The sequence below is a fragment of the Emys orbicularis genome, chromosome 10 (genome assembly GCF_028017835.1).
Source record: "Emys orbicularis isolate rEmyOrb1 chromosome 10, rEmyOrb1.hap1, whole genome shotgun sequence".
NCBI lineage: Eukaryota > Metazoa > Chordata > Testudines > Emydidae > Emys > Emys orbicularis.
The window spans coordinates 15,291,965-15,315,494 of record NC_088692.1 but is presented as its reverse complement, the minus strand read 5'-3'; the positions used below and the strand labels follow the sequence as shown (position 1 = coordinate 15,315,494).

At 39.7% G+C, this 23,530-nt stretch overlaps 1 protein-coding gene across 1 annotated transcript in view; it reads right to left on the bottom strand.

Annotated features, from left to right (window-relative positions):
- The window catches only part of BAIAP2L1 (BAR/IMD domain containing adaptor protein 2 like 1), a 65,194-nt gene that overhangs the window by 27,760 nt on the left and 13,904 nt on the right, over positions 1 to 23,530 (bottom strand). Inside the window, exon 3 of the mRNA XM_065411984.1 lies at positions 16,464 to 16,550. Coding sequence (XP_065268056.1) covers positions 16,464 to 16,550 — 87 coding nt within the window. The remainder of the gene's footprint in view (positions 1 to 16,463; positions 16,551 to 23,530) is intronic.

The window sequence follows — 23,530 nt, the reverse complement described above, 5'->3', positions numbered from 1 at the left end:
TGTATTCAATGGAATAAAAATTAGTTTAACTTTCCACAAAGTAGAAGTGCCAGTAAGCAACTGGAATGAAGAATCAAAGCCCTTAATCTTAGAACTGGATCCACAACTATAATTCCATTAGCGTTGCCAACCCTCCAGGATTGCCCGGGAGTCTCCAGGAATTAAAGATTAATCTTTAATTAAAGATTATGTCATGTGATGAAATCTCCAGGAATACATCCAACCAAAATTGGCAACCCTAAATTCCATGTGGCCAAGGGGAGACCCATTGTTAACAGACCCTACTGCAGAATGAGGGCCATAGTTTAGTTTATAATGGTGCCGGTCACAAGGGGGATGGCCCCTTATGGGGAAATGGGTCCTAGTTCCCCCATGTGACAACCTATTTGCCTCCACAGGTGGAGGAAATGAATTGAATCGTGTGACATATGGTCATGTGACAAAACCAGGCCTCTAGGGGTTAGAAAAAGAGAGACCTGAGGCTGTGGATGATCAAAAGTGAGACAGGCAGAGAGCTGGAACAGAGAAGTGACCCCTTGTGAAGGAGGGGCTGGTCCAGGCACAACCCAGTTGGAAACTGGTGCAAAGAAAGCGCCAGGGAGCAGCAAGGCTCCTGCAGAGACCCTGAAAAACCAAGAGAGCACCTGAAGAGCAGCAGAGGAGGTTTGCCCCCTGACCTCTTCGAACCACAGAGAGTTGGAAAAGCAGGCAAAGGCTGGGGGAAGAATTCCAGGTAGAAGTGCCTAGGAATGGCTGCTTGAATTATTTTGGGACTTTGAGAATGGTCTGAATTGTTTTGAACATTAATAAATCAGACCCCCAAGAAGGAAAGTACTTACTACACTTGTGAAAGCTTTTTGTGAGTTATTGATGAATCCAAGAGAGCAGAGTAAGGGAGGTTGCTGCAGAGCCATAGGATTGAGGCGGGGGTGGGGGGGCACTCTAGAAATCACCAACCCTCTTACAGTGCCATTTTCATAATCAACAACAAAAAAGTTCTCATTTTTATCAAAGTAAACTTACTAATGTGCTGAAGCATTTTCAGGAATTGCCCTTTAAGTCTTTAATTTTGGCAAAATTACAGTAAATTAAAATGGAGTCAAATACAGAAGCCTTACTATCCTTTTCATTCAATGCAAACTGGTATAAAAATCCTATCCTATTGTATCACAGGTTGTCTGATTTGTTTGCAGTTGAACACATAATACAAGTAGGTGGGTTTTGTTTTTTTTTAAAGAATGCTGCAGCAATTATTGGTTTAAAATATAAATAACCTCAAAATCCTGACAGCATCTTTTTAACTATAGAAATGCTTTGTATTGAGCTGGTTCACAAATACTTTTCTCAAAATTTGCTCAAGTTACATTAGCCACCATGTTTCAAATAAATATTTCCAAACTGAATTTAAGAAGTTATTAAAACTCAGACAATTTTTGAATTATTTTAATCAGCTGTGGGTTGCTTTAGTAAGGTAATATAACTATTTCATTACAAATAAAATCCAAAATGTTTTAAATATTTGGAAATCTCATTGTATTTGATTCAGAAGACAAGATCCACAACCTTCTTAACTCCATAAGGCCCTGGAAGTTGCCTAGGACTAAGCATATTGGCTCAATGTCCAGACAAAGCTACAGTACCAAACAGCAAGTTAAGCAGAATTGTAACAGCTACTGTCACTAATTTTGTGGGTAGGGTTCCAGTGTTACTAGGAGGCTGCTATTCTTTTCTCTCTCCACAGAGCTTAATTCTTGATTCAGGGGAGTAAAAGACTTATCCTCCACATTAGACCCCTCCCCCCGCCAATAAATTCTTCTAGCAAAAGGGAGTAGTAACCCATTCGCACATGCACGGATACACCCCTTTTCATATGCCTGATTTGACCAAACTCTCATATCTTTAACAAAAACAGAAGTACAACTGTTTTTACAATTTTTTTTTTTTTGGCTGTCTTGAGGAATTTGCACACTTCTAAGGGTAGGTCTACACTACAATTAACAACCCACAGCTGGCTCATGTCAGTTGGCTCAGGCTCATGGGGCTAACAGGCTGTTTAACTGAGGTGTAGACATTTAGGCTTGAGCTCCAGCCTCAGCTCTGGGACCCTCCCACCGCGCAGGATCCTAGAGCCTGAATGTCTATACCACAATTAAACAGCCCCTTGGCCTGAGCCCTGCAAGCCTGATGCAGCTGACATAGGCCAGCCAGGAGTGTCTAATGGCAGTGTAGACCTACCTTAAAAGACTGAAGGGGACTAGAAAGGGTATGTCTTCACTGCAAAATTGACTTATCTACTCTCTAGTTACTTCTCTTGAGGTAGCCTAGCTTGAGTGAGAGTGGCCACACAGCAAAATAACACTGGAGTTGCTGTGTCCTCACATACACCACACAGGTATGATTGACTATACTGATTCTAACCACTTCTCTAGCAATTAGACTACACATTGCTCTAAGAGTTATGAATGCAGCCAAGGATTCCTGATACCCCAAATTCTTCTGCTGTTTCTCAAATTGTTGTGACACACACTTTGCCAGTGGGCTACACATCTACTCTAAAGCCTGATCCCAACAGGGGACCACAACCTACTTCTGCTATCAGTTACTCCTGTAGTTAAAGTGGAAGTGGCTGTAGATTTGAAGGCCCTGTGTACAAGCCCTGATGATGACCATGGGGGGGGTGGGGGGGGAGAACAATATGTCATGACCGAGTATCCTAATGTATCTGCCTAAAAGGGCAGAATTAAAGTTGCATAACTAACCTTAATTCTGGCTTTTTTTTTTAGTTCTGAGTGCTTTGACTTTGCAACTTTAATGTTCTCTTAACATTTAAGGGTATGTCTACACAGCTGCTGGGAGCAAGTCCTGCAACCTAGGTTGACAAGCTTTTGTTTGCAGGGTTTATGCTAGCATAACACCAACAGACCCCGGTCGTCGGCATTGAACCTGGGATCTCTGGAGCTTAGTACATGAGCCTCTACCGCAGGGGTCGGCAACCTCTGGCATGTGGCTCGCCAGGGTAAGCACCCTGGCGGGCTGGGCCAGTTTGTTTACCTGCTGTGTCCGCAGGTTCGGCCGATCGCGGCTCCTACTGACCACGGATCGCTGCTCCAGGCCAATGGGGGCTGCGGGAAGCGGTGCAGGCCGAGGGATGTGCTGGCCGCAGCTTCCCACCGCCCGCATTGGCCTGGGACGGCGAACCGCGGCTGGTGGGAGCCACGATCGGCCCAACCCTCCGGACGCGGTAAGTAAACAAACTGGCCCGGCCTGCCAGGGTGCTTACCCTGGCGAGCCGCGTGCCAGAGGTTGCTGACCCCTGCTCTACCACATGAGCTAAAAGCTAACTAGTTGTTACCTTAGGCTGTAGAGCAGACTCATTAATCTCTTTCTCTCTCTCTTTATGTAGTCTTGGTGCCACTAGATGGGGCAGAACACCACATCCAGGAAGTGTGTGGGTTACACTAGCATGCTAAAAACAACAATGTAAATGTTCTGACTCAGGCTGTGAAGCATAGGGAGGAATGTGGGGTTCAGAGTCCAAGTTCCAGCCGGAGCCTGAACATCAAAACTACCTCTGCAAAGCTATTTCTAACACGCTAGCCTGAGATCTGCTAACATGAGTCCCTCAACCTGGGCTGCGAGACTCACTCCCAGCAGCTGTGTGGACATACTCTAAATGGCCCAAGGAGTTGCTCATGACTTACCACCTGGGGAAGCTTATAGGTGCTTAATACTGCTACATGTAACTAATAAAATTCAGTTGGTACTACATGACATAGATCAATCAGAATACTTTACATAAATTACAGATGAAAATTAATGCTGAAGAAAGAATAATCCATAAAATGCACATTCAACCCTAACTTCATTAGGCCTGACATACTAAGTCGTTTAAATAAAGAAACTGAAAGTTCTTACCTAACATGCTTTACACGCAATATAATCATGATAAACTGCTTACAAATAGTCACTCCCACACAACTACTAGCAAGAGAAATAAAATATTTATAGTGAAGACTTTACTAAACTTTCCATTTAGCCAAGTTAGGAACACTGTCCCAAAACCAATCTTACTATTTTTAAATATCAGTAAAAGATATTTGTTAACGTACAACACTCTGAAAAGGAAATGTGTTTTTATTTCCTTCTGTCAACATTTTCTGCTAACTCTACTTTTTGCCACTATAGTTTGATCTCTCGATGGACTTCCCACTGAGAAAGGACAGCAGGACCAGGCCTATATTAGGTTCCACAGTATGTCTTCTGATTTTTTTTTTTAGAAGTTTTAGACTAAAATATTTTTATCTAATGTTAATCAACCGGAGGTAAATGAACATTAAACTTCATCTTGTTTTAAACAATTGTTAAGGTTGCATTAATTAATTTTAAGGTTAAAAAGAAAAACAAAGCAGGTGCACTATAAATAATGGATGAAAAATGGCAAACTTGCTTTTTCCACCTGTCACACCATTGCTAATAACTTTAAAGACTGCTGCAGGCATATTTTCGTTCAAAGTGTACAGGAAATGGTTTACATTAATACATGTATATAAAAGACTGACATTTTAAAAGGCCCTGAGAACATTATATGTAATGGCTTTGCATGTCTGAGCTCTAATCTTTTTGAGCAAATAATTGGTTTTAATCATTACACAAATCAGGCACAATAGAAAATAAAGTTACAACACAACTATAGGCCTGAACTTGCCTGTATGAAGCCCTGCTGTTCTTTAGGCAAATAGTAAAGGAACACCATACAGCTGAGTTGGTCTTTGCTCTTGCAATAAGACCAGCACAGGCAAAGCACACCTAATAGCAGGAAATGAAGGTTTCCTGTGCTTAAAAAAATAAATAAATAAAACAGTGGTACCTATAAGCTATACTGTGGTTCTGTTCTGGGTGGTCTGGTCCAATTTTAATATTGGAGCTCTCTGCATATCTTATCAGTTTCTCAGTCCCAGCATTAACAGAAACATCTAACTCTAAAATGAAGAAATTAATGAAACACAAATAATATTGTAAAATGTAATGTCAATTGGTAGAGTCCTAAAGAAGTTGCCTTCTCTTAGTAATGGCCCATATCCACAATTTTTTGATTAGATCGTATATTCCTCAGGCAAGAACTGTCTATATTTTGTGTCCTGTACAGTCCTTAAAATACAGTCAACTCTTTATTAATAAAACATGTGAACAATCACATTACATATATTCAGTGGCCTTCTCCAGGGCTGGTGTTAGGTTTGCCCATCCTTCAGGATTGTCTTGGAGTCTCCAGGTATTAAAGATTACTCTTTAATTAAAGATTATGTAATGTAATGAAACCTCCAGGAATACGTCCAACCAAAACTGGCAACCCTAGTTGGTGTCATCTAGGTCTCCTATTTTTACCCTATTACTCTCCCCTGCAAGAGAAGCTTCAATAGCACACAAATATAACTAATATAATGAAAGCTCAAATGCCATTCTACATGCATATGCAGTCAGCTGCTTACTCTCTTGTGCATTAGCAGAATAATGCTGGAAGGAAACACACTACCAGATGTGGCCAACTATGCACATATGTACAGATCTGTGGGAGTGATTATGATTGGCAGGGAGTGAACTCCTGCATGACACTCAGTACCCCAATCTAAATATGTGACCACAGCCCATTTGGACAAGCCTCACAGTTCAAAGAGCTGCCAGAGGGAACACAGCTAAATAGCGCGCACACACAAGCCACAGTGTGAAAACCTGCATCTAAGTATGCTAGACATGGGTACTGGCCAGTTAGTGTGTTATACGTATACGCAAGCAAGGAACGCACCAAAGCTTAGTGTGGATCCTATGGTTTAGATGCCAATCAAACAAGATGCCTACAAGACTAACATACATAACACAATTATCCAGAACAGCCAGACACGCTACAAGACAGCGCCCCTTCATAGTGTCTTTGCTGTTACCCAGAAATCATGCCCAAGGCATCAGATTAATACACACCATTGCAGGTGGGATGAGGTTTTTTTTTGTTTTTTACCTTCAGGGTGTCTTCACACATATGGTTACAGATGCATTGTACTGTGCTCTGTACAGTCAGGATTCATACATGGTGTGTGTACAGTAGCAGGTGCTTGGACGTGGTGTGTTGGTGTATAAAAAGTAATGGGTCAGAAAGGGGTGAATATGCTAACTAGTACGGCCTAAGAAATCTGCATATCTTTAAATTAATCACCCTGACACAAAACACAGGACAGTATACTGTGAGGCTACTCGTTACTCCCACAGCTCTCTCTCACTGGGGCCAGGAAAGCCCACTTTAGAGTGTGGGTGGTAGGGGCTCTTAAGAAGTTGTTCAAGCTAGCACATTTTTCCCAGTTATCTTTGTTTAACATTATAGAATAAAATCTTTAGCAGTCCATCACATGCCTTTTCATATTGAGTAGCAGTGCCAATTTCATTCTGTTTTCTCTGCTATTAATACTCTCTTCCCCAACCTCAGTGTCCCTGGAGTTGGTCTCAATGGGCTGTCTTGAAGAACACAGTCTATCCCTTGCCTTTTAGCTTTTTCTCATGGCTGTAGGAGTTACCAACATTATAAAAATCAAGTTTCATAATGGAAGTCTTAAAACTGAAGTTAAAACAATGCAGCTGTGTATGGAACAAACATCATTCTCCTGTAACCTGAGAAGAACCAGCTGTAGTAGCAGAAGCTTCTAAGCATGTGCACCTCTTGAAGTGCCCTCCCCACACTATCACTTGGTGCCCATATTGCAGAACTTCTTGTGCTTTGTGTTTTTAGGAAGGGAAGGGCTACATAATCTGAAGGAAGAAGAGGGGTACTTTGGGCTTAAATTAGTGGTGGTTTGTCCTGCTTCACTGTGTAGTGTCTGGTGATCTGTGGATGTTAGCATCAGCCCTCATGTTCCAGGCTATTTCCTAGCTTCCAGTGCTAACTGCACTGTATGATTAGCTGACTATGGTTGGTGACTATTCACTGGCTGTATTCTATTACTTGTGAACTCTTCCTGCTAGCAATGATTGTATGCAACAGGGGGATCATGCATTTCTCCTGCTTCCTGTTCATTATTTGGTTGGAACATTCCTAGGCTGTCTATGAAGCAATTTTGAAGAAAACTTCTGAACATCTGAGAAATTGGCTGCTAGGATATTTGAACAGTAGGCTCCTTGGGCCATCATCAGAGGATATGCATGGGCACCATCTGCAGGCTCTTTTTGGGTGTGCTACCTTTACTTGACAGAAATGTACACAGCTGCCTCTCTGTCTAAAGAGAAACATTCCAGTTCTGCGGTGGCATATAATGTCGGGACCTGTTAAGATTCTTACAAAGCACATGCCTCATGTAAGCAATGCAAAGCTTCAGCTCCTCTAGACAGCTAATCTTAAACTACTTTCTCTCAACCCTGTTCGTGGATTTAATTTAAGCACATAAATCTGGTTAGTTGCTGAAATACAATCTGTCTGATTTTTTCAGAGTTCCTGAATATGCACAGTTCCCACTACATGCTCAGCATCTCTAAAACTCAGGGCAATGATTAGGTGACTAAATATGGACTTATTTGCTTAAGTTTAAAGATCCAGGTTTGAAAATTCTGCATGTAACACCTATGGCTATGCAAACTTCCATCAATTTGTTACATGCAAAATAAAGGAGGAAGGAAAAGACTCCAAGCAAAAAAAACTATACTACTTTTTTGCCAGAATTAGTGTATTTTTTAGGGCTGTCAATTAATCACAGTTAACTCACACGATTAACTCAAAATTAATCACGATTAAAAAACATAATCACAGTTTTAATCGCTCTGTTAAACAATAGAATACCAATTGAAATTTATTGAATATTTTTGGAGGTTTTTCTACATTTTCAAATATATTGATTTCAATTACAACTAGGGTGACCAGATGAGGGGAAGAAAATATCGGGGTGTGTGTGTGTGTGTGTGACCACCAGCAGAGCAAAAAAAAAAAAAAAAAGCTGAGTCCTGCCCCGGCGGATATTGGGATAGACACCGAAATATCGGGATGGTCCCGTTTTTATCGGGTCGTCTGGTCACCCTAATTACAACACAGAATAAATAAAGTGCCCACTTTATATTTTATTACAAATAGCTATACTGTAAAAATGAGAAACAAAAGAAATAGTATTTTTCAATTCACCTCATACAATACTGTAATGCAATCTCTTTATCATGAAAGTGCAACTTACAAATGTAGATTCTTTTTGTTGTTGTTGTTACATAACTGCACTCAAAAACAAAAGGTTGATTTTCTTTTTTGGTGGTTTGGGTTATGTAGTTTTCACATTGGAGTGTTGCTCTTTTAAGACTTCTGAAAGCATGCTCCACACCTCATCCCTCTCAGATTTTGGAAGGCACTTCAGATTCTTAAACCTTGGGTCCAGTGCTGTAGCTATCTTTAGAAATCTCACACTGGTACCTTTGCGTTTTGTCAAATCTGCAGTGAAAGTGTTCTTAAAATGAACAACATGTGCTGGATCATCATCCGAGACTGCTATAACATGAAATATATGGCAGAATGCAGGTAAAACAGAGCAGGACACATACTAGTCTCTCCCACGGAGTTCAGTCACAAATTTAATTAACACATTATTTTTTAACGAGCGTCATCAGCATGGAAGCATGTCCTCTAGAATGGTAGTTGAAGCATGAAGGGACATATGAATCTAACACATCTGGCACGTAAATATCTTGCGACGCCGGCTACAACAGTGCCATGTGAACACCTGTTCTCACTTTCAGGTGACATTTTAAACAATAAGCGAGCAGCATTATCTCCTGCAAATGTAAACAAACGTGTTTGTCTGAGTGACTGACTGAACAAGAAGTAGGACTGAGTGGACTTGTAGGCTCTAAAGTTTTACATTGTTTTGGTTTTGAATGCAGTTATTTCTTGTTCATAATTCTATGTTTGTAAGTTCAACTTTCATGATAAAGAGATTGTATTACAGTACTTGTATGAGGTGAACTGAAAAATACTATTTCTTTTATTTTATTAGTACAAATATTTGTAATAAAAATAAATATAAAGTGAGCACTGTACACTGTGTTCTGTGTTGTAACTGAAATCAATATATTTTAAAAATTTAGAAAACATCAAAATTTTTTAAATAAATGGTATTCTATTATTGTTTAACAGTGCGATTAATCACAATTAATTTTTTAATTGCTTGAAAGCCCTATTATTTATAAATAAAATACTTAGGTTTGTTTTACTTTCTGAATGACCTAGTAAAGTAGAACCCCCCAAAGGAATAGAGATGAGTATACCAACCTGTGTTTCCATGTGTGGAAGACAAGACCTAGGAAGCCTACCTCTCTCCTCCTTGTACTACTGCAGATTAGAAGTTATAAATTGATACAGTACAATAACAGATCGGTCATGACAAGAGTGTTTTAAGTACAAGATGAAGAGCTTATCCTTGCAGAAACAGAGGTCAGCCACGCAATGATGATGAGGCGGGATATCTAGATGGTATATAGTATCAGAGGGGTAGCCGTGTTAGTCTGAATCTGTAAAAAGCAACAGAGGGTCCTGTGGCACCTTTAAGACTAACAGAAGTATTGGGAGCATAAGCTTTCGTGGGTAAGAACCTCACTTCTTCAGATGCAAGTAATGGAAATCTCCAGAGGCAGGTATAAATCAGTATGGAGATAACGAGGTTAGTTCAATCAGGGAGGGTGAGGTGCTCTTCACACCTCAACTGCTAGCAGAGCACCTCACCCTCCCTGATTGAACTAACCTCGTTATCTCCATACTGATTTATACCTGCCTCTGGAGATTTCCATTACTTGCATCTGAAGAAGTGAGGTTCTTACCCACGAAAGCTTATGCTCCCAATACTTCTGTTAGTCTTAAAGGTGCCACAGGACCCTCTGTTGCTTTTTATAGATGGTATATGGACACATACTTGTCTGGATGAAGTGTACTAGATAGATAGATAGATAGATAGATAGATAGATAGATAGATAGATAGATAGATATAGTTTGGCCAAAAATCTGACAACATTTGAGCCAAATAACCATATAGGAATAAAAAAGTCTCTAGAAAACCCAGTTATTCATTCTCCATAATATGCCACTTATATCAACATATTTTTCTTTCTAAACAAAATAATTATCCATAGCACAGTTTATTTTTTGAAAAAACAGAGAACCAACACATTACAAATATTGGGTGACTCATATTGATGAGTCACCAATAAGGAATTTATTGACAATTATTTATCACATTTTAATACAAAATGACACCGTTTTTGGACTTTAAGCTGAGTGCAAATGTTAAACCAACTGGTTTTATACAACATAGTAAAAAAAATCATTTTAGAACTTGCTGTACAACCTCTTTGTACAACTCCAGTTTCAAACACTTTCTGACAGTAAAGCTTATTCTTTCAGACCCACTTTGCATCTCGTTTTCAAGATAGCTTTCTGTATACTTTTCTTTTAATTAAGAAAAACGTTAGTGGCTTCTTCTAATTCAAGTTAAATTTAAACTGGAGTGTTCCTTAGTCTCTATTTTACTATATAGGACCAGCTCTTTTTAAAAAGGATTAGTAACTCTTGCTACAGCAGCAGGTAGACTTTTGATTTTTCCAGAAATTTCAATTGGTTGAGGTGCCAGAGTGGTTCAGTTTTTGTTGGCATCACTCCATTTGCCTGTCTATCCACAACTCATTTTATTTCAAATAGTAAAATGCTTGTCACTATACAACAAGACAGCCCTGCGCTGGCAAGGAGATGAGGGCAGATAACCTACAGGCTTTTCTTTAGAGTCATTGAGCTAAAAGGGCACTCCGTGTTTAGCTTTCTAAGGCAGGTGAAATAGGATTCCAGTTCAAAGGGTCTAATTATATCCTGGCGTAATGAGGCACAACTCCAGTAAAATCAATGAAGAAGCACCTACTTAAGCCAGGGCTGAATTTGGCCCAAACTGTGTAAGCAAACTGTTCTTTTTCTGCTTGGCTTTCTTAGTAATGAGTGATACCTAAGCAGTGTATTCTGGTAGGTGCGGTGGTAGCTAGCTCTCCAGCTTTTTAGGTTAGAGCTCAAATAACTGTCTTGCTTATTACTCAGGAAAGGAAAAAAGTAGTCCTCTCTATGATGGAAATAATGGCAAGATAACATTTTGGGTAAATGGTTCAAGAAGCTATTGCCCTCCATTAAAGGTGTAAGGTGGGAATTTTTCAAAGATAAACTTCATACTTCGTTTTACCTAAGGATACCCCCTTAAGTAAAAAAACTGACAAAACTTATTTTTTAGTTTGTGCTGTTTCTAAAATTGTTCGATAGGAATTGCTTCTCTACATGCACAAGATTCCTTGTAAGTCAAGTTCCTGATTGCTACAAGTGATGAGGCAGAACAAAGCCTATTCGAACTGACAGTTACGTATTTGGATTTTCAATTACCTGGATTTCACAGAGAAGTGTCCAACTCTCACTCTTTTTTTTTTTTTGTCTTTTCTTTTTTTTTTTTTTTTTACTATCCTACTAAAAATATCATTGCTTCAATTTCAACTGCAAATTATTGTAATAGTTATTATTATTATTGCTTCTATTTCAACTGCAAATTATTGCAAGCCAGAGGATCAAATAGTTCTATTTTTAAAAAAATCTCACTTGAATCAAACTAAGCTTCACTCTAAATATAAAAGCAACATATCTTTCCATCAATTTTCATACAAAACTCTCATTGGCTCAATGGGGGTTCTATTCATGTAACAATGGAAGGTTATGGCCCAAAATGCGAGCAGCCAAACTCTGAGGGAACTACAACTTGTAGATTGTAGTAGGCCAAGAAGTCTGAGAAATGTTCATTTAAATCGTAAGTGTAAACAAGTATGTAATTTAATAAAGTTCCAGAATCGGTTATTGCTTCTTATAGTACTTTGCACAATTACCCCCAGGAAACAGAATTATCAAACATAAGATATGCAAAGAGTTAGTTTTTTAGTAAAATATTAAATACGTGTCCCTCAGTATATCCACACACTTAACACTAATACAAATTACTATATAAAACTGTCAATTCCAGACAATATTCTTTATTTAACCAGCCCAAATATTTACTATACCAAGCTTGAACTACAATACTGAAGTACTTGACATTACTATCCCTTCAAGTGCTAGGTGATACAGCAAAACCACCTCCTCCCCCATCCCTTCTATGGCAAAACCCCTCTGGAAGTAAACAAACTTCCATTTATTAAGACTTGGTAGTAGGACCAGGACTGTTTCTTTATGACATGGGAACTTAAAAACATCCTTTTATGTTCAAATAAAAAATGTCAGTAATTTTGGCCAAGATTTTAAGTACACCTCTACCCCGATATAACGTGACCCGATATAACAAGAATTCGGATATAACGCGGTAAAGCAGCGTTATTTATATTTTTGTTTAGCAAGTTCGATATAACGCGGTTTCACCTATAACGCAGTAAGATTTTTTAGCTCCCGAGGACAGCGTTATATCGGGGTAGAGGTGTAGTAACTAATTTGGGGTGTTTCAGTATTTGGGTGCTCCAATGAAGACATTTTTATAAGTTTCTGATATTTTTGTTTAGAAAGCCCTGAGCACCTACCCTCTGAAAATCTGGACCCTTTAAGGTGCCAAGTTGGGCTTCTGTACAGAGGCACCTAAAACCAAAATTTTAGAAGTGACTCAAGTGATTTTTATCCTATCTATTGGTGGTGAATTAGGCATATTTTGATAAATGGTATTTATGTTAAGGACCAGCTCAAACAGAAATAAATGGGAATTTTGCCATTCTCGAAGTAGACAGAGAAGGCCCTACAGTATTTCCTTTAACACATGAAAGTAAAATGTGCTGAATACCTCTCAGGCTGACATTTGGATATAGACAACACATGCTGATAAAGTTACTGGATTTTTTCCTTTACCTTTGCAGGTCACCTTTAGAACAGCTTTATTTGTTTGTTTAATAAAACATGCCAGTTCACCTCTAATCAAGTGAAACAAATTCTGAGAAACCAGTTCACAAACAGACATGCACATTACCAAACCACAACACAATTAATCACAATTGGCTTTCCTTGCCCGTGGAAGACAACAAAAGTTGTATGGTAGAGGTCCTGCAGGAACAGAATAGAGTGTATTGGCAAATCTGTGAGGAAGCTCACAAGAGGCCTAGTTCTTCTCTGTATTACATCAGTGTAAGCCCAGAGTAATTACTAAAATTGTGGAGTTGCACAAATTTTTTTTACACAAGGGTAGATTACAGCAGAATTTTATATATTTGATTTCACTCAGCATTGATGTTCTCATATTTGCAATTACTGAAGAATGTGTCACAGTTAAAGGCTAAGTTTCTATGTGGCTTTAAGCTAAGTTGCCACATCACATGAGACCAGCTTAAATGACTTTAAAAAAGTATACTCCTTTGTCTCCGAAAGGGTTGAGTGCTGTTTACAGGGCTTTTTAATAATGTGAGAACTATTTTTTTCAGACTTCTAAAAAGTATTACAGTGCTTCTTCCAATGTTCTGACCTTTTGTATTTCTACAACATGTACTTTATCAGACTTTTTTCCAGTTTGACTTCTATCTTCTCAATGAAAATAAAGATGTTGTTGTATACCAAAAGACTCAGTATAAAGTGTTTGTGTGCTGTGTTTGGGGTTTGAATCCGGTGTTGATCAGAATGAACTTCTTAAACCCTACTTACAATACACACCTTTCATAATTACTTGGGGGAATATGCTATTAGTCCAATGATTAACCTAATTTCAGTGTCAATAAGGAGCACTCAAAACTCAGATCTTTTGTAGATTCTCCTCCACTAAAGAAAGGACTACCAATAAATTTTGTAGTTAGCCTTAGAATACCTAGCAATGACATTTTTAAAAAAAGGAAAAGCCATTTGAAGTTCTGTAAAGAGGTACACTTTGTGTGCCTTCTAATCAGTTCTTTAAAAGGAATAAAGTTAGCAAAGGCATAACTAAAGTTTTTTTTATTAGCTACTGTCTTTTATATGCATTTTTACACAATTAATAGCTTTTTAAAATTCTTGTGGTTTTGTACTATAGCACAGAAACTACAACAACTAGACTTGCTGTAAATGACTTACAAAGCAAATAAAGAAAATGACTATATCATGAACTGTTTGCTTTTTACTGTTTGCTGTTCTACCACTCCCTCAGTTTGAGCATACAGTGTGAAAAGCCACACAATGGTGGCTTCAGAACAAGTCATTAAAATGTGAGCAAGCACAAAGAAACCAATATTCACTTCTCAAGAACAGCTTAACTCTTACCATCTTTGGCCACAGAAATATTACAAAAAAATTCAGTTCCTCTCACCAGTTGGATCCTTGTACTATCAGTTCCCTGTTTGTCTTCTATATATAGAACTTTAGGGAAGGGGACTCTTATTACAGCATAGTTTAAAAAAATAGACACAATCAATTCTGTCAATAGTTTTCTGTATTTCTTAAGTATATTGAGGTATCATAGTGCTTCTCTCTTACAACCTACATTCTCTGGCTTAGTTCTGCAATGAAGTCATAATCCTTTGTTGGAAACAAACAGTTGTCATAGAAATATTTGTGGTGATATATTCGTAGAATTAGTATTATGACTTCACTGCTAGCAGAACAAGGAGAACACTGATAGGGTGTTTGGAATTTTAGCTCAAATGGCAGGGACTCTTATGAAACTTACAATAATGTAAAAGTAAGTATACTACCACAGATTTTAATATTTCCTGGAGTTTTATGTCTCTTTCAAAGGCTGAGCTTCAAAAAGAATATTCTTACTATCTTTAGAAGATTATGGAAGAAAGCTTAAAGTAGGGTTTACATTTTCAAATATATGGTGCTCAGATGACTATCAAATCTTGTTCTTAAAGTATCATGTGCTAACACACTGACCCCAATGTTCTATTATCCAAAATCCAACATTCATATCTAAAATGAAATTAATTTTTTCCCCATTGCTATGTAACAGAGTACTACAAACTTTGAAAAATAAATTTATGCACAACTATAGGTACACAAGACCAGAAAGAACTATGTTAAATTTATAAAAACATCATCTTATCTTTGGAGTATAAAATTTAACACCTCTTAAACAAATATTATTTGCTAAGGTACTAAGTAAAGAATAGTGCATCTAAAAATTAAATACAATTCTCAAGTTTAAGTAGTCCCTTCCTTCTACCCATTATATATAATAAGATTAATGTATTGTGGCTTCAACCCTTTAGTTAGTCTGGATTTCCCTTATAAAATAAGTGAATACTCTTGGGAATTTTCTTCACTTTTTTTTAAATTTAATTTTTTCTTACTGGCAATCTTTGTCCATCATCCCTGATTCATTTCCTCCTGCTTCTGAACATTTGTTAGTTGCTCCTGTATAAGATATCTAGTCAGATAACAGCATGACCTAGCCCAGAAACAGGCTTGGGAGGAACACTGCAGTCTAAAACAATTTTGGGGTGAATGATCAGGTGACTCATAGGGAATTCGTGTATCACAGCATAGTAAAATTCTGGGATTTGTTCAGCACTCTGATGTAATAAAAATCAGAGGGTCCTACAAAAGTTTTCCTGATTAATCTGAGATCAACTCTTTCAGGGGGGTGTATGCCTGCAAAAAGCAAGAGTGAAGAACTAAGGAAAGTAGGTTTTGTTTTCCCATTTAAACTCATCATAACCAAGGAGGGAGGCAACATGAGTTGGCAAAAAATTTAAGTGCACTTCCTGCAAACAGTTATACTGAATTTAGCAACACAGAAAAGTGTTCACCTTATGAAATTTGAAATGGGACTGTGTGGAGACATTGAGGTGGATGGGCATTTCTCCTAGGACTGAAACTACCTGACACTGGTACAATCTAGTGCAGCAGTTTTCAAACTGTGGGTTGCGACCACATCTTAATGGGTCGCCAAGGCTGGCTTAGACTTGCTGGGGTCCGGGGCCCAGAGATGAAGCTCATGTTACAGGCCCCCTTGCCTGGGGCAGAAGCCCTTGGGCTTCAGTTTTGGCTCCATCCGAAGCAGTGGGGCTCAGGCTTTGGCACCCCCAACCCCGAGCAGTGGGGCTTGGGACAGCTCAGGCTTCGGTCCCCCCTCCTAGGGTTGTGTAGTAATTTTTGTTGTTAGAAGGGGGTCGCAGTGCAATGAAGTTTGAGAACCCCTGATCTAGTGCATTCCAAAGATATATTTTGCTCTTCAGAAGTATTTTTGTGAGCCCATCTGATAAGGCTCTGGGAGGGGTAATTTAGCAGTATCAAGGTGAAGGATCCTAGGCAGAGCAGTCACCCCAACTCTCCTTTCAGTAAGAGGCTTCTACAAGCTCCCTCACCCCAGCAGCTCCTTCCAGTGCCTCACTGTCCCTTTTCTGTTAAAATCTAATTAGTTCAGTGAACCCCCAGCTGGGAAGGCAAAGTATCCTAAGCTGTAATTTAATGAAATGTGATATACAGTTTTACTTACCCAATTCTTTAGAAACTGGAGATGCAGTTGCTATTTCTCCAATCTTTGCAACACCATCATAATATGCTCTTCCAGCCAGTATCATAGCTATAGGGAAAACAACAAGAGTACTCAGCTTGTGTTGCATTTAAAAAATTGAGTATATTATGAATTACCATCCACCAGGAAAAGGTGAATGATATTTTCACAATGCCTGCCTGGGGTTCAAACGGGGTGCACAAACTTGGTTCTCTAACTTTCGGGAATAATATTCTAGGGTATTCTGAGTCCAGTCCAGCGCCTGTTGATGTCAATGGAAAGATTCTGACTTCAACACAGGCGGGATCAGCCCCCAATAATAGTAAATGACACATCTATTAATACGATATAGAATTCCCAAAAAGCATATTATGTGTGTTTTTTTAAATGACATAATACATATAACCAAAAAGCACATGTCCTTTCTGTCTTACTTTAGATTCATATGCACTGTATGTACTGACAACTCATAGTGTGGTGCAATACTTTGAAGATGACACAACTGGTCTTCTAGGAACAAATTCTGTCCACCCTCCCTCTCCGTGGCTGCAGAAGTTCCCAGATGCAGTGAAGATCTGCTGTGAAAGCTTTAGGGAAATCTATAAGAAAGCTACAGTGCTAGAATGTTGGGGAAAGGCTGATAGATCTGCTGCTGTGTGTTTCCAACAGCCAGTGATCCCCTGTGAAGTGGCATCACAAGAGTGACCAGGCGCATGGAAGGATTATTTCTCTTACCCTCACAGAACCTCCCTATAACTAATAGGAATGGAGAATAGAACACAGTTACCTTAAACAGAAAGTTATGATGTGAATTATTCCAGACACCTAAATCGCTATGACAGAGTAGCAAAATCAATACTGTTGATTCCCAAAAAACAGATGACAGTAAAAGCAAGGCACTCTTCTTAAAAGAACTAATTCCATATAATTTAAATCAGTGCCAAAAGAGAGGTCTATAATTGCCCTACGATAAGTGAGCATGAATTACAAACTACCAGTGGAAAATGTTTACCATTTCACTGCTAGTCAGTATGTCTGAAGCATCCAGCTAATAATGTGTTTATCAAGGGTAGCTGAATGAACCAAACCATCCATCCTAAACATTTTATTAATTTGAAGGGAGGTTCCATAGATACAATTCCACACATTTTTAATACACAAATAATGAAGCACCAGCAGATACTCTTTTGTAATTTGTGCTCAGAGGACTTTCTTCAACCAGTTCTCTAAGTAGGATTTTTATGGAAAACCATTGTTATACACATGGACTATTGTGAAATCACATCAAGGTTATTGTTCTATTAACAGGCAATAAATACAATGGCACCCTTAACTTCCAACAGTACTGACTACCAATATTAATGACAAGTGTAGTTCTTATATTCCCCAGGATACAATCTGGAATGTTGGACAGCTGTGTCCCCTCAATTCTCCAACCTGGGGTGCTTTTTACACTGCTTTGCAGTAAGAGCAACCACTCCTGGCTTGCTCACACAGCCTCCAACATGTAAATTACCCCCAGGTATACTGCAATAGTGCTTCAGCCAGCCAGCCACCCTTGAATTATACTGCAGAGTGACATCAGCAAATTCACAGTCCCAGACTTCCCCCAGAAATGTGTATCTTGTACTGCCCAGATCTTTCCTTCTCAATACAAGCTCATATAAAGTCCGTTATTTCATTAACAGAAAATGTTATCCATAAATATTATCTCAAATGAAGTTTCCCAAACACTTCAATCCAAACACACACTAGTTTAGATAAAACAAATTTAACTATAGAAAGAAAGATTTTAAGTGATTACAAGTAATGAGGCATAAAAGTCCAAATTGGTTACAAAGAAATAAAGGTAAAACACAAACTAATACTTAACAAGTTAAATTAATTCAAAGCCGAAGTCTCTCTCTCTCTCTCTCACCCCATGTTCTTTTGCAGACTTCCTGGTTGGATGCTTTCCAGCCAGGACCCATCCCCCGGTCCAATGCTCCTTTCCTTGTCCTTCAGGCATTGTGGATGTCATGGGCAGAGAGAAAGGAAGGAGAGAGGTGATTTGGGGCCTGTGTTCCTCATTTTTTATATCTTTTTCTCCTCTTTGATAATCCTCTCCAGTTGGGGTTCAGGAAAAGCAGATCTGGGGAAATGGGAACTTCCAGCTGTTCCATTGCCAAGATGTAAATTTCTTGCTCACATCCTTCTTCCTGCCAGAGTGTCCGCTTAACAAGGTGCCAGTCCATTTGATTATGCTGACATTCCATTTGGTTATGCTGATTATGCCAAGGCTCAGTTTGCATTTTGTCTCTAAGGAACTGGTTTGTGCCTGCTTTTCTAGACTTGGAACATGTCTCAGCAATATCATACAGTAGAATCTTATAACTTTACATACAATGTTGTCACTATTTTACCAGGACAATCATGTTCAGCAGATTGAGTTTTCAAATGATACTTCACAAGGCATACTTTGTACAAAATTTATCATCATCTTGTAAAAAGGATGAACATAAGGGTGCAGACTGTCACAACGGTCTGCTAGACCTTTATGTTTTACTCTTCTTAATTTTTCTGAAGCACATGGACAGGTACTCATGGAGATTAATATATTACAAATATTAACCTGCACTCATCACATACTTCCAGCTCATATAATGTCACTAAGCATTTGGAAAATGTCTGAGGATTCTCTATGGCAAGAATAATAATTAGGTTACCAAATATAGTTCTAGAAATATAATGCCACTGATGTTTTTCGTTTTAACTGGTAAGGCATTCTGGAGTCTTTAAATTATAGGACTTGAAAATCTTTCAAGAACTTAATCTTTCAGATTAAGGAGATTTATGCTAGCTAGAGTTGGAATGCTAGATAATCAGATTTGGCATTATCATCTTTATTTTCAACTGGTGACACTAACACTCCTGAGACAATAAGTAAGCTGCCTGAATGAGCCATACAGCATAATATCTATCAATATTTCAAGTTAATATTTCCACTTCCTTGGACAGATCTGAGGAAGATTTGTATGAGGATTGTCTGCATACAATTTGTCAATCAAGGATTTTGTCATTCAGAGAATTAGTTTCAGTCTCCCAAAACAATACCTACATCTATCTGTGTTTAGAGCTTATTTTACTCATGAACACACAGAAACTAGTTTGAGCCAAGGTTTACTTGAAACTAGACTGAGACTATCAACTCATATCATACAGGTTACCCAACAGCTATCGGCTGCTAATTAGGTCCTTTTTTAAAAACAGGAAACGTTACAAATCTATGGTATCCTATGGAAGAATATGTGTTGAGTGATAGCCTGTTTGAACATCTATGTGATTACAACACTGTCCCATTATTGACTCTAGATGTCACAATGACTTTCTTTTTCTTTCTTTGTTCTATTTTCATATGTAAATTCTCCTACATAGGAATATGACGATTCAGGAGGTCCCTACCAGTCCCAAGTCCAGTCTCCAGCTATTGCAGGCAACTCGATCACATAATCCTGTTCACAAACTTATCATGCTTCATTTTAAAACTAATCAATTTGTTTGCCCCACCAGTCCTATTAGAAGCCTGTTTAAGAACCTCACTTCTCTGATAAAATCTTTCTTCCAATTTCCAGTCTAACTAAATTTATTCATGGCTGGATCTTACACGTGTTCTTGTGCCGTCATTATCCTTTAGCTTAATTAGGTCTTCTCCTACCTTGATTTTTACCCCCATTATGTATTTATAAAGAGCAATCATATCCCCTCTCACCCTTCATTTGCCAGTCTAAACAAGGCAAGCTCTTTGAAAACTCCTCTCCTACGCAACTTGCTGTGGGAAATTTAGATTCCCAGGACAAAGCATATCAGGATGTAACAGCAACCTGAAAGTGAGCATATACTATAAATTCTTCCAGGCTTGCAGTACTTATGGTGCAGTAAAGCTGGACTCAAACCATTTCAATTCAGCTAGAGGGCTGTTATTGATATTTAGTAAGTTCTGTCAATTAACATTTCTCACCTTTTCTTGGTCAGTGAATTCACAACTCCAAAACAAACTGCATTCTGCATGTTTGACGTGATCACACTTGTTAGGCACAGGCATTACAGAAATTTAAAAGGCGAAGCTGGAAAACTTTCATTGCTGTAAGACACAAGGACTAACCTAATGTACAAGAAAGAAATCCTGTTCTCTGAGAAGACGTGACAACGTTTTAACTGTCTTGATTTTAAGACAATGTTTGGCCAATTTTTATTGCATATTGGCTGGATACAACATAACTGAGTTCAGGTTTTTCAGGAAACATTAAGCATAATTATATATTAAAGTCACAGTGGTTTTGATTATTTCCTGTTAATGATTTCCATGTTAATATGTGCATTTGATTTAAATGGTAGGGCCAGTTTTGCTGGCTTGAACACTGAAGCAGCAAGATTCAAACTGGAGAAGGGCTAGCAGCGAACAGCAGTTTACACATGTAGTAGTTTATAACATACAAATCTGATTCCCTGCATCTTCAGGGCATCTGCATCAGATTTTTATGTCATGAGCTTAAGAAGTAATGGCAAGAATTGGTCAGATATTCTTGCAAGTTGAAATGATGCATATGCTTTGAGTAGTAGTTTGTTTTTGAAGGAGGCAGAAAGTCTTCTTCCTTTTATCTTTTTGTTGTAGTAAGCTTTTCATTCCCCAAGTACAATCCAAGCAGGCCATCTCCTCTGACCTCAGAATACTCTTGTTGGGGACAGCAGGGAGAAGACACAGAGCAGTGAGCCAGCCAGCCAATTATAGTTTTACTGCCAAAGGTAGGGTTGCCAATTTTGGTTGGACGTATTCCTGGAGATTTCATCACATCACATCACATGATCTTTAATTAAAGATTAATCTTTAATTCCTGGATATTCCAGGACAATCCTGGAGGGATGGCAACCCTAGCTAAAAGTGAGGTCATTGCCTATCCCATAGTACATCAAGTGGTTCTTACATTGGCTAGTTGTCCTTGAGCCAAGCTCCAAAGGGGTTACAGGATCCCCTTCAGTTCCTGGTCTCACTCCCCTACACTACAACTCAATTTTTTGATAGGTAATGCCCATTACTTTCCAACTCTTGATGGAGTTGATCAGTACTCTTCACAGTCTGGTTCTGAGCCAATTTTCTTGCCCCATTACCAGTATCTTTATTTATGGCTTTCCAGGTAAGCAAAGCTATCCTGAAGACTAGATTTGAGTCAACCAGACACATTGCAACCTGTGCTAAAGCTCTGACCAGCTATAGATTCAACTTCTTTTCACCACATGGACTAGTGAGGCACTGGATCAAGGGTGGGCAAACTTTTTGGCCTGAGGGCTGCATCGGGTTTCGTAAGTTGTATGGAGGGGCGGTTAGGGGAGGGGGTCGTGGCCCAGCCCCCACGTCCTATCTGCCCTCCCCCCCCGGGACTCCTGCCTCATCCAACCCCCCCTGTTCCCTGACAGCCCCCCCCCGGGACCCCTGCCCCATCCACAAACCCCCGCTCCCTGTCCCCTGACCGCCCCTGAACCCCCGCTGCTCCATCCAACCCCTCCTCTCATTCCTGACGGCCCCCCTGGGACCCCTGCCCCATCTCCCTGTCCCCTGACTGCCCCCGGAATCCCTGCCCCTGACTGCCCCCTGCCGCCCCATCCAACCCCCTCTCTCCTTCCTGACTGCCCCCCCGGGACCCCTGCCCTCATTCAACCCCCCAGATCTCCCCCCGACCGCCCCGCCCCCTATCCACACCCCCACCCCCTGACCACCACCCCGAACTCCCCTGCCCTCTATCCAACCACCCCTACTCCGTGCCCCCCTTACCGCGCTGCCTGGAGCACCGGTGGCTGGCGGTGCTACAGCCGCGCTGCCCGGCTGGAGCCGGGCCATGCTGCCGCCGCCACCACACAGCACAGAGACCGGGTCAGGCCGGGCTCTGCAGCTGCGCTGCCCCAGGAGCTCACAGCCCAGAGCATTGCGCTGGTGGCGGAGTGAGTGAGCTGAGGCTGCGGGGGAGAGAGAACAGCGGGGGAGGGGCCGGTGTTAGCCTCCCAGGCCAGGAGCTCGGGGGCTAGGCAGGACGGTCCCGGGGGCCGAATGTGGCCCACGGGCCATAGTTTGCCCACCGCTGCACTGGATCATCAATCATCCTGAGGGCGTGGGCTACTGAAGTAGCCTGAGGCAAAAGCTTCCCTCTTCTTGCATGAAAATGAGAAACTTCTCACTATGTTCCAGGTCCCTGCAGTCTCTCACTCCTTTCTAAGCCATCTTTCACAGGGGTTTAGTATTCAAACTTTCTGAATAGATGCTGCCAAATTAGCCTCACCTACTGGACTATAGGATACAGAAGTCCAAGAGATCAGTATGGTGCTCTGATCTAAATCCAATATTCTCTCAGGCTGGAAGTCACAATTCTATTTTCAAGCAATAACTTTTAAAATTTCTCCACCACTTTCACCAGATATGATTGAATGATTTGGAGCAGACTGAGTATGTGAGCAGGAGTTTGCCTTTTGTTAAATTATATCCCAATATATGCAATCTAAATTATTTAATGGTCCTTTTTAAAAGTAAGATTTTTCTATGCTTGTACAGCTGGGTTGTTTTTAATGGGAAAACATACTATATAATCTCTTCACCTGTTTAATGACTGGTAACTTGTAATACAGAAAAGAAAGGGAGATTCATGTAACCCCACGGTATCTACAAAAACGGTAATGAAGCGTTCTGTGTGTCGGATTTAAAGTTTTACTGTTTGTCCGTTTAATTCTGATTTATGTGAGAAGTCATGATACATTTTAGTGCTTGGGAACAGAATATTTACTCCTTGTTACAGCTTACATAAAACAACAATTGTATCAGATCTCTATTGTTGGCTCCCATAATGTGCTAGTTGCTCATCAGCTGTTGTAATTAAACATTCATTCGTATTAAATTGAGCATACATACAAGACCTGGTACATCAATCTGCTCTTAAGAACACATTTTCTGGTACACAGTACATAACAACAATGTACTTCTCCAGTGCTGCTGTAAAGACCAGGTACATTTTATACCACTGTTACAA